Raw genomic sequence first — 17,500 nt, 5'->3', positions numbered from 1 at the left:
CCTAAAGCTCAAGCGTTTCTTGACAGTGTTCCTGAGCATTGTTGTCTTGCCACTTGTCCCTATTGATATTGGGCAACATTTGTCTTCTTTAATCATCTGTAAGCAAATTATCATAAACATAACCATATCACCAATCATAACCAGCTCACAAGGCAAGGAATTGGTTATGTAGGTGCCTAGCAACATTGCTGAAAGAGTTGCCCATGTATCATTGACTTGATTTACGATGTGTAGGAAGGCATTTCCCCTGTTATTGAACATTGTGTTCAGGATAAACTACCCACTGTTGACCCATACCACCACCCCCCCCCCCCCTCTCTCTCCTGCCTCCCCTGTAGATTTGTATTTTAGCAAAAGTCTAGATCAGTGTTTTTCAACCACTGTGCCGGGGCACACTAGTGTGCCGTGAGAGATCATCAGGTGTGCTGCAGAAAATTACCCAAATGTCACTCATTGGTCCAGAAAAGCAACTGTTGCATCAAAGAATTTATAACCACATGCTCTCATTGATCGTATGATTGCACTATTTGTGGTATGCAGGCATTGTAAAACGGGGGGCCCATATCCAGTATTCACAGAATCACCACATATCCAGTTCATAACAACAATTAAATTAGATATAGTCACCTACAAATGAAACAGTGGGCGCTTGTTTTATTGAGCAGATCTTGCATAGAAGCCATAATAAGGCCATATCTGTGTATTATTTGAAATTTTAGGCTATGGTATGTTTATTTTTTCTTCACACAGGATGTTAGTGTGCCGTGGCACATTTTAAGTGTCAAAAGCGTGTCGTGGCACAAAAAAGGTTGATAAACACTGATCTAGATGACTGGTCCATGAAATGGTTTATAAAAATGTATCTATCATTTGCTTAGTCAAATTGTCAATGTAGAATCCCCTAATTTTCTAATAGGTTAGCATCTCCCTCTCCCTCTAGCTAGTAGACCTTGATAGACACTTGATAGCCTTGCTCACCTACGCTCTCTCTCTGTTAGTGTGCAGTATTAGTTGCTCACCTACGCTCTCTCTCTGTTAGTGTGCAGTATTAGTTGCTCCCCTACGCTCTCTCTCTGTTGGTGTGCAGTATTAGTTGCTCACCCACGGCTCTCTCTCTGTTAGTGTGCAGTATTAGTTGCTCCCCACGCTCTCTGTTAGTGTGCAGTATTAGTTGCTCACCCACCTCTCTCTGTTAGTGTGCAGTATTAGTTGCTCACCTACGCTCTCTCTCTGTTAGTGTGCAGTATTAGTTGCTCACCTACGCTCTCTCTCTGTTAGTGTGCAGTATTAGTTGCTCACCTACGCTCTCTCTCTGTTAGTTTGCAGTATTAGTTGCTCACCTACGCTCTCTCTCTGTTAGTGTGCAGTATTAGTTGCTCACCTACGCTCTCTCTCTGTTAGTGTGCAGTATTAGTTGCTCACCTACGCTCTCTCTCTGTTAGTGTGCAGTATTAGTTGCTCACCTACGCTCTCTCTCAGTTTAGTATTCTGACTTCTTTTTCCACCTTTTCTCTTTCCCTTTTCTTGTCCTTCCGCTCCTGTCACCTTTCTAAAAGCTACATTCATTTATTAGTTCAGCATTCAGTTCTGTGTGAGTAAAGACACCAATACATTAAGCAGAAACGTCAGATGATTTTAGGAGCGTAGGTTGTGAGTATTGGAGTTTTCACAATTTGTGAGAACCTAGGGGTGCATTTGCACAGGAGTAACAAATTAAAGACCCTGTGCGTTTGAACTATTCTACCCTCATTTTGAGGCATTGTCAAGTGAATCAATATCAATATATTTGTCATCAAGTGTGTCATTATTTGATGAAATATCTGAAACCTACGGCAAAAACATACGGATGAACTGCATGACTTCAGTAGTAGGCTCGAGTGTAGAACCCACACACACACACACACACACACATAGACAGACACACAGACACAGACACACACAGACACACACACACACACACACACACACACACACACACACACACACATACTCTGCCATGAACACTTGCACACACCACCACACGCACATACACAGATGTGCCTGTCCAATTCCATGCTTATCCATGCATCCACACACGTGCTCACATGTGGCCACTGAATAGCTGGATTTATGTGAGCATCCACATGCACTCATATAGGTATTATGTAGATAGATAGATAGATAAATAGATAGATAGATAGATACTTTATTGATCCCCAGGGGAAATTCAAATGTGTGTCCCATAGGCACATACACACCGCCACACAGAAACACTCGACCACAATCTCACTTACACACACACACACACACACACACACACACACACACACACTCAGTGGAATTTCATCATTCCGCTGTTCCGAAGGACCTCCAGCGCTCCTGATGGCCAGAGCCATGGCCGTCCCTGTAGATCCTGCCACCGTAGTGTGCTGTGCTGTGCTATCTCCCGTCTCCTGTCTCCCGTCTCCTGTGGGGATTAACTAACTAAAGCCCAGGTTGATGCTGACGCTGTGTGTGAGAGTGTGCTGCTGCTGCTGCTGCTGTTGCCTCAGTGGCACTCTGCACACACTGCATGGAGTCAAACACAAAACCCCTCTCAAGTCCAGCCAGGCCCACTGAACAACCCAAGCCATCTGTATTTCATTACGCTCCCCTATACCCTAATGGAAAGTTTCAGCGCCCTGACTACTGTACTTCCTTGTGGTGCTTTGCATTGTCATGTTGGTGAGGGAGGAGGAAGGTGGTCCTCCATGCAGTGATAAGGTTATGTAAGGAGTGTCAGGGCTAGTTCAGAGGGAGGTTTAGGGAGCGCCCAGAGGCTCGTGACAGGAGTGGTGGGAGGCAGGTGGCTGGATGAAAGGGTTTGTGCTCGTTGTTAGCTCACGGCCTGTCACCGGATATGTGATGGCTGAGGACAGCACCTCTCTCTGGGCACACTGGACACACAGCATTGTTCCCTTTGTTTTGATCTTCCCTCCATTTCATAGGAAGTAAATAAGTAAGTAAATATGGATTTATAAAGCACATTTAAAATACAGTTTACACTGACCTAAGTGCCATACACAGTGCAATGAGCAGATTGTAGCTAAGTTACAGAAAAGGTCAACACATGAATACAGTTATTCATTGTTTACATTCATTATTCATATTCATATTAATTAATGCTTCCTCTGTTGTTTTAATTTCTTATTTGCCAAATTTCTGACCAGCGTGTCTTAAAAGCGGTAACTGGGCACTTCACTCTTTCTTCTTCACTGTTCTATCTGTCGGACTTCCTGTCCATTGGAAAACGATGGTCAGTGTGTCAAAAAGTGACATGTTACAGCACGGTACAGCAATCTAACATAGTGCAATATTTTAGCCGCTCACCAAGGCGTCACTCTCCCTATTGTGAGTTTCAATCCATTTTTGAGGTAAAACAGTGACATAGATCCTCCTCCAATGGGTCTCACTGTCCTGTAAACCCAATGCTTTTCACTGTCCTGTAAACCCAGTGCTTTTCACTGTCCTGTAAACCCAATGCTTTTCACTGTCCTGTAAACCCAATGCTTTTCACTGTCCTGTAAACCCAATGCTTTTCTGAACCTTCTCACTCTAAGCTGCAACTGTAATTTCTGTTGCATGAAAATTATTCCAGTTTTTTTTTTTATATATAATTGTGTCTTGTTTTCCATTGTGGGAGCAAGGCACCCCGGCCCAGTCCAGTTTGGCTTGGCAGTGGACAGAGAGCTCCTTCACATTCCTCTGTCGTGCCTGAAACGTGGAGGCCTCTTGTGTGACCCCTGCATGGAACAGTGGGCATGTTAGCGGTGAACAGAGCCACTCCTATAGCGATGTCCTCTGCAGACACAGTCAGCATTCACGCTTGCCTCCTCTCGCTCTACAGGCTCTTCTCCCTCCACACACACACACACACACACACACACACACACACACACACACACACACACACACACACACACACACCACCCCCTCCTGACTTTCCAAATGAACTATCTGGTGCAGGGCATTTGGAGGGGTGAATACTGGGTTGTGTGTGTGTGTGTGTATGTGGGTCTCTCTCTCTCTCTCTCTCTCTCGCTTTCTCTGTGTGTGTGTGTATCTTTCTGTCTGTCTCTCTCTCTCTCTCTCTTTCTGTGTATGTGTATGTGTATGTGGGTCTGTCTGTCTGTCTCTCTCTCTCTCTCTCTCTCTCTCTCTCTCTCTCTCTGTGTGTGTGTGTGTGTAATTGGTTCTCTCTCTCTTTCTATGTGTGTGTGCGTATCTTTCTGTCTGTCTCTCTCTCTCTCTCTCTTTCTGTGTGTGTGTGTGTGTGTGTGTGTATGTTCTAGGCAGTATGCGTAACAAGGGTTGGTGAGTTCAAGTGCAGGGTTTTTGTGGGGCACATATGGTCATGTCTGTGTGTGAGTGCATGCTAATGTGCTAATGTGCTAATGTGGGAGGGGTGTGTATGTATGTGTGTGTGTGTGTGTGTGTGTGTGTGTGTGTGTGTGTGTGTGTGTATGTGTGATTTATGAGATTGAGTGTGTATGTGAGTATGCATTTGTGTGTGTGTGTGTGTTTGTGTGTGTTTGCATATGTGTGTGTCTAGTAAGGGCCGACATTGCCTTTTTTTGTTTGTGTATTACTGGTCAACATGCCTCCCTGCTGTGTCCCAGTGTTTGCCAGTGTTTATACAGTGTGTGTGTGTGTGTGTTTCAGAGCAGGGCACAGCTGGCTTGGTGCCAGTCTCCACTGCCCACCCTCCGAGAGCCCAGTCGCAGCAGCAGCAGTAACCGTAGCAGCAGTAACCGTAGCAGCAGTAACCGTAGCGGCAGTGGGAGCTTCAGACTCAGCAGCACCGCTTCGCATCCCCAGGCCCACTGAGAGCCACCATGCTGTCGGGCAGTTGGCGCCGCTCGGGTCCCGCAGCCCTGGGCCGAGGCTCGGTCAGCTCGCCGATCGGCGGCGGCGGCAACGTGCTGCTGGAGGCCCAGTACGACTACTCGTACCGCGGTGCGGACGGACGCTACGTGGCCATCCGGGAGGGCGAGCGCTTCCTGCTCCTGAAGAAGACCAACGCCGACTGGTGGCAGGCACGGAGGGTCGGCGCGGGGATCAAGGGCAAGCCCCTCTACGTGCCGGCCACCTACGTGGTGGAGCTGCCCATCACCACGCTGCACTCGCCACAGCCCCACACGGGCAGCCTGGACCACAAGGCCTCGGCTAACAAGCTGCAGCCCAGGGCCTCCTTCGGCTCCTTCACACAGGCACAGGCACATTGCTCAGGTCAGTGTGCACATATTTATTACTATTATCATATTCTTACTATTACTATGATCATATTGTCATATTCATCATGACCATTTGCATTTTTAGTGTTAGTGTTTTAGTAAAGAATATGTTCTCTTAATGCAAAATTATATTTATGAGGTATAGGCCTGCGTAGGTAGCCTGGTTGAACGCAGAGAAACCTGTTAGCAAATTAGAATTTGCTCTGCAGGTCTGTCTGGAAAAGAGCTACTATGTAATTGCATAATTCTGTAATCATAGAATGTATATTGTGAATGCATTGTGATTATGAGCTGCAGGTCAGCATCAGTGTATTGTAAAACCCTTTATCTGTCTCTCTCTTCACCCAGCACCCAAAACGTTCTGCCGCTCCATGGAGGATCTCAACTCCAACGGCGCGGGCTTGATGGCGGGCTTGATGGCGGGCTCCGTCGGCGGCCGTTTCCCCACCCTGCCCCTGCCGGTCAACTCCTCGTTCACGTCGCCCTCCGGGCACCTCATGGTCCCTGGGGGCCAGCCGTGCAGCACCAACTCGGCGTCCATGCCACGCAGCAAGAGCTCCAGCAATCTGCCCCAGAACCCGTATGGGGAGATGGAGGTGACCCTCATCGGGCGCGGCACACACGCCACCGGCCCCTCCAAGTCCTACAGCTACTGGGACATGGCAGTGCCAGAACGCCGCTACAGCCAGCAGGTACGGCCGGCCTTAAACGTCAGGAGCCCTCTCTTTCTCCCCCCATCCCTCTCTCTTTATCCCTCTCTCCTCATCCCTCTCTCCTCATCCCTCTCTCTTCATCCCTCTCTCTTCATCCCTCTCTCCTCATCCCTCTCTCTTCATCCCTCTCTCCTCATCCCTCTCTCTTCATCCCTCTCTCTTCATCCCTCTCTCTTCATCCCTCTCTCTTCATCCCTCTCTCCTCATCCCTCTCTCTTCATCCCTCTCTCTTCATCTGTCTCCCTTTCTCTTATACTCTTCTCACTGTGTCTTTCATCATCATCATCATCTCTATCTCTCTCTCTCTCTCTCTCTCTCTCTCGCTCTCTATCTCTCTCTCTCTATCTCTCTCTATCTCTCACTCTCTCTCTCTCTATCTCTCTCGCTCTCTATCTCTCTCTCTATCTCTCTCTATCTCTCTCTCTCTCTCTCTCTCTCTCTCTCTCTCCCTCCATCGGTTTCATTCTTTCTCCTCATCTCCTCATTTCTTTCCTCTCATTCTTCCCCGTGCTCTGTAAAGCCAGTAAGCTTTAGGATTAGAGCTGCATTCAGCAGTCGGCTCACAAGCTCGGGGTTTCCCACCAAACAACACGCCTGCTGCATGTGCATGCCGGACATGCGCATACACACGCATGTACAGAATATAGTAAGCACTCACACACACACACACACTCCTGGGAGAAAAGGATTAGGCAAATTCAGAACATCAACAGCATCTGATGTTTATGTAGGATTTGTTTGTTTTGTTTTATAAAACATGAATCCTGGAATCCTCAGTAATAGCCTAGTCATCTCTCAGTGTTGGGGTCTCTTTGTACATTTGCCCTTGTGTGTGTGTGTGTGTGTGCTGCAGCTCTCTCCATTGGGGAGCTGCCTGAATTGGCAGTGGTTTAAATAGCCTCTCCACACTCGCTCCACTTAAACGTCCCCGATATCTAACATTAGCTGGGAAACAGCGCTTCTTGGAGCCAGCTGACCAACCAGCGGGGGGTTGGGGGGACAGATCAACTTTATAATACATCATCTCAACACACACACACACACACACACACATACATGCACACACATCTGGAACTAAAATAATGTAATCTTGTAAAACACAGGCTCTTGCTAAGTTCACTTCAACCACAGTTATGTCAGAATCCCCCCCACCACCCCCACCCCACCACCACCCAAATACAGACATGCACACATCTATGCACACGTATCAGGACTATTTATGTGCTAAGCTTTTAACACACACACATGCACACACACACACACACACACACACACACACACACACACATACATACACATGCACACACTGCTGAACTAACCCATCTTGTACCTTTTTACACACACACATGCACACACAGCTGAACTAACCCATGTTGTACCTTTTAACACACACACACAAAAACGTACGCACTTCAAACTCCTGCCCGAAGCCACAACCCCCCCCCCGCTGAGCAGCTCTGCAGCACCTTCCTGCACCTACCCTGTAACCCCTCTTCTGGATACCCTGCATACCCCTCTGCTGCATACCCTGCATACCCCTCTTCTGTGGATTCTACCTGCTGTTTGTAAACATCATCTTTTGTGATGCTGCTTCGTTTGGTTTATGGCTTTTTGAACACTCTGCCCTCTAGAGGAGATGTCGGACATGGCACCCATGCCACACGTGCAGCGGGACCAGTCTGGCAGTCATGTCATTAACAGAATTGAGTGGGTTACATAACTGGATAAGCTCAATCATGTGCCTACCTTTGATTTTTTGAGTGAAAAAAAAAACCTTTCTATATAACCTGGGACCATAACAGAGCTGGTCCCTTCCTTAGTGGATCTATGATATGGTTCATTTCAGTTAACATGTTTTTTAATACCAATTTAATCCTGGTGGGTGTGCTGGCCACAGAGCATTATGGTTGACCCCAGAAGAGCATTATCAGATTTTCAGATCTCTCGTTGTGTCCACGTTGTTCTCCCTGGGCTTGTCTTTTCAGTGGAATGCTTTAGTCATTTCACACTGTGTGTGTGTTGTTTGTGTGTGTGTAAACGGTTAAAGCCACATCCTCTCTCAGCTGAGGCCCATCTCACATTCTCGCAGGCATACACACACATACACACACACACACACACACACACACACACACACACACACACCCACACGCGCGCGATGATCTGCACGCACACACATGCATCATGCTCACATACACACATACAGAGTGCAGATATGTGTGTGTTTGCACGTACTGAATACCTCAGTTACTGGCTCTATTAATACAAAACAATCACATCTGGATGTGACTGTCATGGTACTACAGCCTGTGCAGGAATACGCATTCACAGACAAGTGCAAGCTAACATTCACCTTGTTGAAAAAGCATTCTTATTCTCAGAAAAAGTTTTTTTTTTTGTCTTTGTGGCCACATTTTCACTGCTTTTCCCCCCCTTCCCAACACCACTAACACATTCCACCGTGTCTGGCTTCCTTTGGGCTTTTGTCTACAGGGTTACAGGCCCCATGGCCTGCTGGAGTCGCCGGGCTACGGCACCTTGCAGACGGAGCGACGGACGCATCCCGCGCCTCCGAGCCCCCCTCCGGGCCAGCCGCCGCTGCAGGTGCTGGACCAGTGGGAGCAGTACCGGGATCCCAGCTCGGGCCGCACCTTCTACGTCAACACGGTCACCAAGGAGAGGTCGTGGAAGCCGCCGCGCCGGGCCAAAGAACGCCAGCGCGCCCCCAGCCTGGTAACAGAACCAAACAGAACCAAACAAAACACTGGAACGTTATAAGAATCCTAGAACTTAGTACTGGGAGTACTTTCTTTTGGGTGCAGGCGTGTCAACATAGTATCTAGTCAATACTAGCTTTGTATACTTCCAAATGGAAATCTTTGTTATTTAAAGTAGTCATTAATTTCAAGAATTAATTGCAATCATTGCAAATTTATTTTTCTTAAAATTAACTGTATGATTTAATGAAAGGGGTGGGATTAAAAAAGTGTAAACTTCTTCCCACTCCTTTTCAAATATGTTAAGAAAAAAAGGGAAGCTCCTTGGTTTTGTTGCTGTCTTGTTGACACATGTTTCTTGCATATTTGAAATAAAAATGACAATCAATCAATCAGGCGTGTCAACATAAAAAGTCCAGTAAAAATATACATCTAGATCTAGTAAAAATACATTAAAACAGATAGTATAAAACATAAGATAAAAGAACAGACTATACAAACAGACTAAAAGTGCTGTAACTATAGATATGATCAGGCTGAAGGAGGGAGGAAGCTATTCTTCACCCTATCCTTGTATACATCATTGAACATAAAGTTATTTTGAATTCCATATGGTACTATGAAGCAGAATGGAAGTCAAAGAAGTATACAGTGCAGGGCTGGAAATAAGATTTAATTTATAGATCTCTGTTGGCAAGAGGTGACAATTGCTCCTCACCTGGCTCAAAGGTGTAACTACACCTGAGATGATTGAGTCACAGTCAGGGCTGGAATTTCACTGTGGCTACGACGGCCATGGGTCCCGGAGTTAAATTAACATTAGGGTACCAAATGGATCTACTAGGACCACTGGAAATAATAGAAATAAACATTTTTGGTTATTAGCTGAACCTGCGTTCCTGTCATGTTGTGCCATTCTAGGTAGGTCCGGAGGCATGGTCCCCTGGAAGATTTTGTTTTATATTTTAACATTTAAATGCATCAATCTGGAGTTTAAAACACAATTCAGAGGTTAGACTTTTCTTACTTTTTATATATGGATGGGAATATTTGTGCTTCCCAACCACAGAACATATTTGCTGAGCTTCACTAAAAGTGAAGCTCAGCAAAAGTGTACATTTTTGCTGAACAAATTTCAGCACTCCATGAAATTATGCAGAAGTGGTCGGTGAACAGCTAGTTAATCTAAGATAAGATAGATGGTCATTGTAATGGCCATCTATGCATGCTATATCTTCCTTTTTCAGGACAGTTTGGGCTACCCATATCTGGGAAAGTATGATGTGATAACATTTGGACATGTCCAGTTTGATATTAAGAAAAAAATCATTTGCGTCTCATAATTATTTTTCTTCATATTTTTGCATTAATGTCACTAGGAAGCATGCTAGTAGAAATATATATTCATATCTGTGTTAGTAGGATTGTCTGGAATCTGGCAATATCAGAACCATGATGGTGGGATACTCTATGGCAAAGCAATTTACAACAATGAATGTACTGACATAAATAGTTTACATTAGAATACAATCGAATCAAGTTGAAGATCATGTAGAAATGTGTTGCAGTTTCAAAACCGTATTACTGGGGAACTACCTTCTGTACAGAGACATGCTTTATATTCTCGTATTCTGTAAGGTCTGCTGTTTATCGTGATGTAGGGTTTACCATGTTCGTGAGATACAGCCGGTCAGTACTGGGGCAGCAGTAGAAAGGGAGTAGTGACGCCCCTACTGAGGTAAATGCCAGATGCATGTTTTAGGTCTCAAATAGAGGACATGCTGGGGTAAAGAGGACATCTGGTCACCTGACATTATTTGACCGACCGTGTTGACACTTTAGCATGTGAAATCGGGGTTGTGGTGTGAAGCCAGTCAAATGAGTGAGTCCCACAGCCATTGCTTGCGAGTTGGCAGTCCTGCACAGACATCACTTGTATCATCACATGAAAGAGCTTTTTTATCAGCTTTTAAACGATGTTAGCCATTAGTTGCTGTAGTAAACGGTTCGTGAGAAAAGTAACTTTAATTTAATCATATCATTCTACATGATCACAAACTCTTCAATCAACAAAAGACAAACCATATATCAGAATAAACAACAGACCTTGCCGAAAACACAGAGGTAAAGAATTCCCCTGTACAACTAGACATCCAGAGTAATCCGGTTTTGAATTTGCAGCAAATTTCTACATGCATGTCTCTAACTTTGGGCTTTAAGTTTCACAATGTGCTTAAATTGTTCAATACATGATTTCATAACAGGCCAAATAGAAAATAAATGTTAAATACAGCCTAGATATCTGTAATTATTAAAATCAGATGATGTACAGTTCTGTGTAATATGTCATGTTTCATGTTTTTGTAATGTTTCATACAGTGATGCAGGTCTACTGCTGTGAGTAGGCTAAATAAAACTTTGATCATTTTTATGTAGCCTACTGTATAGTTAACTTTGGCCTTGGTGCCCTGATGTGTGGCCTTTGTGCCCCCCGCCAAATATGCCAAACCGAATGCCAAGTGGCATTGTCCCTAAAATTATTTTAAAACTATTTTGGTAATCTGTTAATCAGTTTGTGTCATTTTTTAAAAAGGAAAGTGAAGGAAAGTACCTCAGAATTCTCTGATGTCAGCCTTTCAAACTTGAATATGTTCAGCTTGGCTTACCCCTCTATGCCAGTAGACAAAACAAGACATATTCTTGGGCTTTGCCAAACAGATTGACATTGTTTTCAACCATTTTCTGACATTGTATCGATCAAACTAATCTATTTCTCAAGAAAATAATCAACAGATTAATCGTCTATGAAAATAACCTTTAGCTGCAGCCCTAGCCAGCACTGGAACCCTGGGCGGCCATCTTGTGTTGTCCTCTGTGAGGCTGGACAGTGGCCATGACTCTGATGGCTCTCGCTCTGCCCTTGGGTCAGTTAATGCGGCCTGGGAGCGAGCTGGGGACTCTCATAATAACGAGTGATGCAACACAGAGAGATGGGGCAATTTTTCAAAACAGAAGATGTGAACCACAGCTGGTACGCAGCCTGCTAAAGGAGAATGATTAGTGTAAGCCCACATGAAAACAAGTGTACTTAAGCCATCAGGCTCTGCTGCTTACAGTTATAATAGCTGTCTTACGTTGTGCTATGTTATTGTTTCATACAAATGTGGAATGTGTTCATGAGAAATCTTAGCAGAGCTAAGGCTCAGTCAGGGAAAAAGGCCTGGATGGACCTCTGTTTTGAGTGCAAAACATTGAATTGTAAACATTAGATCATAAAAGTCTTCCATCACTACTTTACCTTTTCTATGTACAATAAGAGTACCATACTTGGTGCACTAGTTATGTACAATAAGAGTACCATACTTGGTGCACTAGTTATGTACAATAAGAGTACCATACTTGGTGCACTAGTTGCCTGTAAGTGCGTCAGGTTCAAGGGGGAAAACAATGTATCACTGCTGTATTTGGTATGATATATGATATGATATATGATATGGTGATTAGAGGGACTTTGGACTTGCAGCACTATGTGTCTGTAGAAGTAATGGCCGTGCTCTCTCTGTGTGTCTGTGTGTATGTGTGTGTGTATGTGTGTGTGTGTGTGTGTGTGTGTGTGTCAGGCCTCGCCCATGCCGAGTCTCCCACGCGACACCACCCACTTGTCTCTTCCTCTGCCAGAAATGGGCAGCGGCGCCATGCACAGGGTATGCGTTTGTGTGTGTGTGTGTGTGTGTGTGCGTGTGTATGCGTGTGTGCGTGGGTGCGTTTGTGCGTGTGAGAGGCTACAACTGGATTCATGTTTACAACTGTGTTTCCTCTTATAGAAAAGTGAAACGATGTTTAGAAAATGAATGCCTGTTGGTACTCCACATTTTTTGCATTCTTTGTGAGTTGATGCATTAGCATCAGACTGACAGTTTGCAGTTTGCATAATTGTGGCGTGTCTGTGGCAACATGATGGTTGAGGTTCAGCTGTTTGTAAGATGCAGAGTTGCCTTGCAGGCCATAGCTATCAGCTGTTCTAGTTGAGGGGATCCCTCTGTTCCATGAAGGGACAGATCGTGGAGTATTACATTTATTCATACTCCCTTTAGTCCTACATCTTTTGACCATTTGCTCTGTCAATCTCTTTTCACCCTCATCATTGTCTCTCTCATGCTCATGTGTTGTGCTGTCACGTATATGCATTAGGGTGTGACCTTTCACACACACAAGCACAAACACACACACACACACACACACACACACACACACACACACACACACACACACACTCACAAATAGTGAAAATGGCAGATTATGATGAAATTGCAGAAATGCACACGCACACACACACACACACACACACGCATACAAACGTATACAGTACATGCGTACGCACACATTCTCTGGCAGATTGCCGAAGTGTACAGAGTGTCCACCTCATGTTCCAGATTAAAGCAGAAGCCGGGGCCAAATTAAAAAGGGGATTACTTCCTCTACCCCCACCACACACAGTTATTTATTTATGTAGTTGTTTCTTCCATTCCCTGAAGTGGTGTTTTGTTTAGCTAATCCGCCCAGCGCTAAGAAGGTAATGCCTCTCGATCTAATGCCGAGTCGGACTGGCTCCCAGTCTCATGTCCGAGGACCTCACTGCCGTCCACCCTGCCACACGACACAGACCATAAAGTGTTGTCGTGGGAGACAGTTTCCCAGGTGACAGGTTCATCAAAGGGAAGAGTCGGCCCTCTTTCATTGCACCCATTCATTGAGTTAATGCAGCTGTGTTATTACCACAGCACTGCGAGAGGCGATGCTTCCCCTCTGATCTTTTTTAGCTGCCACCAACAGTATAGCAGATGCTTCCTGGTTATGCACGCTGATTCAACAGACAGATAGAGCAACCTTCCTCCCTGAATGGGGAAGTGGGTAATGTCAGAGAGAGGAAGGAGAGATAGAGAAAGGCAGAGAAAGAGAAAGAACAGTGCTGCATTTTCTATGACTGCACCGAGAGATGAGTGTGTGCTCGTGGAAAGGGTGCAGCTTTGAGAGTGTGTGTATCCACTAGTGTGTGTGTGTGTGTGTACACGTGTCTGTGTGTTTTAATGTCTGTCGAAGCCTCAAAAGTGCGTCGGATTCTCTTTTGGATTAGCGATTAGCCGGCACTGACGTATTTGTTGTTTTTTCCTGGACTATAATCTGGCTGCCGGGGACAGATGAGCAGTTGTGCCGTAAGTTGGGCAAAAGCGAGTGACTGTGTGTGTGTGTGTGTGTGTGTGTGTGTGTGTGTGTGTGTGTGTGTGTGTGTGTGTGTGTGTGTGTGTGTGTGTGTGTGCGCGCGTATAAGAGACAGAGAGAGATAGGTTGAGAAAAACAGAGATATAGGGACTTTAGCTGGATTTGTGAAGTTAGCATATTAGCATATTACACATTTTTGTGCATGATGAATTAGTGTCTCTTTTCAGGGACGCCGCGGAGCAGAGAGCAGATAATCTATGAGAGTGCATTTAGTTTCACTGATGCCTGATGGGAACACACCGTACTTGCTTCAACTTGTTCGCTGACCCAGTATTAATTCAGGGAAATGACAGACAGACTGGTTTGGGTCTTGGACAGTTGAGAAAAACTATGTGAATCTTTATCGGTGTGTGTGTGTGGGTATGTGTGTGTCTGTGAGTGTGTCTGTGTGTGTAACAGATAGGTCTTCCTTCAAAGTGATAGAATGAGTCATGGTTTTTACTGTTCATAAATTTCCATTCGTGGTCGGTGTATCTCATGCTTTTGTACTCATCTCATCATGTCCTGCCATCTAAAACAGGCAAAACAGAGACTAAAAGTCAGGGAAATACCACTTTTAATGACCATGTGCCTGTGAGCATCTGTAGGTTATGTGTGTGTGTGTGTGTGTGTGAGAGTGTGTGAGAGAGAGAGAGAGAGAGAGAGAGAGAGAGAGAGAGAGAGAGAGAAAGCAAAATAGGTGTATCTGGGTTTCACTCTGGTACAGTAACTGTCATTTGAAGAAGTTTCTTTCAGGTGCTTTAACAGACTGAGTTGTGTGAGTGGTGGTAGTGTAGCTACATTTTGTCTTGATATATCATCACCCTATGTGAAGTGCACAGCCCAGGTGTTTGTAAAAAGCAATGTATGTACAGTTAGTATATAAAGTTTAAATACATAAGAGAATGGATTTGCATACAGTTATTACTGTACATGGTTGTGTTCCCCCAGGGCTGTTTGTGTGCGTGTTTTTGTGTGTTTTTGTGTGTTTGTGTGTGTGTGTGTTTGTGTTTGTGTGTGTGTGTAGGTCTTCTTCTGTGAGAGTTCTTGTTCCCCCGGGTCTGTCTGGTTGTGTGTGTGTTTGTGTGTGTGTTTGTGTGTAGGTCTTCAGTGTTCTTCCCCCGGGACTGTTTGTGTGCGTGTTTGTGTGTAGGTCTTCTGTGAGAGTTCTTGTTCAATTTGAGTTTCTCTTTCTCTCTCAGCTGGCTCCTGGTTTTATTCACAATTCCCGTGATGCAAATGGTGGCTGGCAGCTGAGACAGGTGAGATGCACAGTTTGTCCCTGCAGGGCCACCGTGGCATGCTGCATGACATGCTAATGCATTCAAGCTTCCTGATTTGCAAGTCCAACACAAAAGGTCATAAATCCACAGGTCAAATTTCCCATGGGCTTGTTAACCTCAATATCTCCCATACCTGAGTCGTACACACTCATCGTACACACTGTTGTAGGTCGTAGCCCAGGGAGTAGTGTTTTCCTCAGTACACACTCATCGTACACACTGTTGTAGGTCGTAGCCCAGGGAGTAGTGTTTTCCTCAGTCCTCATCTATACTCTGATCTTTGCAAACTCCTCTGCTGATCAAAGCACTTCTCATCTTACACAAGGGGGAAACCGCCATGGTGCCATCTGGTTGCATGTCTTACAGACTACAGAAAGAGAGAGAGAGAGAGAGGGACTATAGAGGAGTGAGGAAGAGAGAGATAGGGAGAGCAAATGACATGTTAGAGAGAGAGAGAAAGAGTGAGAGTGAAAGAGAGAGAGTGAGAGAGAGAGAGAGGCTTGACTTGACATACGTCAGGCTGCCATGTGGTGGCATGGGGTGGCATGAGGTGTCCAGTTGGCAGAGCCGTGGGTGAAGGCCAGTGGGCACCCATCTGCTCGGTGGAGGCAGGAGTGTGTGTTAATGAGAGCAGGAGCTCCACGGGCTCCCGCACTAATAACTCTGTCGACACACACACTGTGTGTGAAGGAGTCGGACCGAGTTTCTCTTAGTATGATCCAAGTCTACTTGTTCCTCTTCACTGAAAATAAATGTGCTTGAATGACTGCCAGGAATGCATCTAGTTGTAGCTACTGAACCGGTGAAATTTTGTTTTAGTTTCAGTACAAATCTATTTGGGGAATCCCTTTGGAAATTGTAGCACAACTCAGTAAAGCACAATTACAAATTTGTGCGGACATCTTCAAAAGATTTGTCAATTCTCTTTGTCAGTTCTCTTCTGACAGGGAATTAGTGCAGTGTGAAGATGGCTACAGGCTTTAGTTTGGTCTCTGCATCATTGAGACGTTTATAAGTTGTGATCAGTGGCAAGAGTTTTGATGCAGGTACGGCAAAGAACAGAAAATGTTCAAGGCAAATATTCTTTGAAACCTTTAAATTTGAACATTGAACATTCTAAACTCATCGATGTAAACGGTAACTCTTTGTCCAGCCCATTTGGTTGCTCAGTTAGAAGAAGATTCTCCTCACACCTTTGTGTTTGTAAAAAGCTATTTAAAAGTGTTTGCGCACATTGGCCTCTGGTTGCTATTTTGAGCTCACCTCTTGTGTGTGTCATGGCAACTGTCTGAAAGGAACTTCATTTATGTTCTGTTACTGATCCCAGCCTGTAGGCTACCTGTTCTTGAGATCAGCTCTCATCACAGGAATTTCAATTTAGACCACTACATTTGTTTTACTTGTGGCTTCCTCATAGTGCTGCTAAATGTACCATGACAGCTTCACGTAAGCTCTGAGGCCTACAGTATCTCCATAGTGAACAGTGTTGGTCATCGCTTGTCATGATGCATTAGGCAAATGCTGTACGGAACAAAGCTTTTTGTGAATCAGAATTCTGGCAGCAGTGGAGGGAATGATACAGCAGGTGTGTTTACATGGACACTTTGATTCTAATTCTTTCTGAAAAAATGTCTCAATTGAAATAAAAATGGATCGGAATACAACTGCTGATCCGATTAGAATTTTAATCGTTTTGAACGGGGTGGTGTATTCCGTTGTTATTCCATCTGAACAGCCATGTATACGGCCAATCAGGTTGCCCGCTCTAGCTTCTCAAGCAAAAAGAAAGCACCAACGGCTATTCTAATCAAGGATTCTAGAGCGCTCGTAAGCACCAACGGCTATTCTAATCAAGGATTCTAGAGCGCTCGTAAGCATCAACAGCTATTCTAATCAAGGATTCTAGAGCGCTCGTAAGCATCAACAGCTATTCCAATCCTGGGGATCAATAAAGTATCTATCTATCTATCTATCTATCTATCTATCTATCTATCTATCTATCTCTATCTATCAAGGATTCTAGAGCACTTGCAAGCAGCTGATTGGAATAGAACATACCCCACGTAAACAGATGGCACATTTTTTTCATTCGGAATAGTTTAGTCAGAATGACAAAAAAACTGACCATATAAACCCACCTACTGATCCTCTGATCCTCTTTTCTCGTTAGCTAATTGTTAATTGACTAATTATGGTAGTGGAGTGCCTAATTGGAAGTGAACAAAGCCTAATTCAGTGGTGTCCTGTCTAGATCCTGGTCATCTTTAACATAACCA

At 44.8% G+C, this 17,500-nt stretch overlaps 1 protein-coding gene across 6 annotated transcripts in view; it reads left to right on the top strand.

The window, feature by feature from the left end:
* The window catches only part of arhgap9 (Rho GTPase activating protein 9), a 45,784-nt gene that overhangs the window by 7,789 nt on the left and 20,495 nt on the right, over window positions 1-17,500 (top strand). For 3 of the 6 annotated variants that reach the window (XM_048255257.1, XM_048255256.1, XM_048255253.1), the window contains exons 3-8: window positions 4,681-5,247; window positions 5,601-5,944; window positions 8,459-8,698; window positions 12,303-12,386; window positions 13,881-13,895; window positions 15,144-15,203. In XM_048255257.1, coding sequence (XP_048111214.1) covers window positions 4,854-5,247; window positions 5,601-5,944; window positions 8,459-8,698; window positions 12,303-12,386; window positions 13,881-13,895; window positions 15,144-15,203 — 1,137 coding nt within the window. In that variant the 5' untranslated portion in view covers window positions 4,681-4,853. The remainder of the gene's footprint in view (window positions 1-4,680; window positions 5,248-5,600; window positions 5,945-8,458; window positions 8,699-12,302; window positions 12,387-13,880; window positions 13,896-15,143; window positions 15,204-17,500) is intronic. The other 3 variants (XM_048255258.1, XM_048255255.1, XM_048255259.1) reach the window with 3 other exon arrangements.

Source organism: Alosa alosa, chromosome 10 (assembly GCF_017589495.1).
Source record: "Alosa alosa isolate M-15738 ecotype Scorff River chromosome 10, AALO_Geno_1.1, whole genome shotgun sequence".
NCBI lineage: Eukaryota > Metazoa > Chordata > Actinopteri > Clupeiformes > Clupeidae > Alosa > Alosa alosa.
This window is presented reverse-complemented; position numbering and strand designations above follow the sequence as displayed.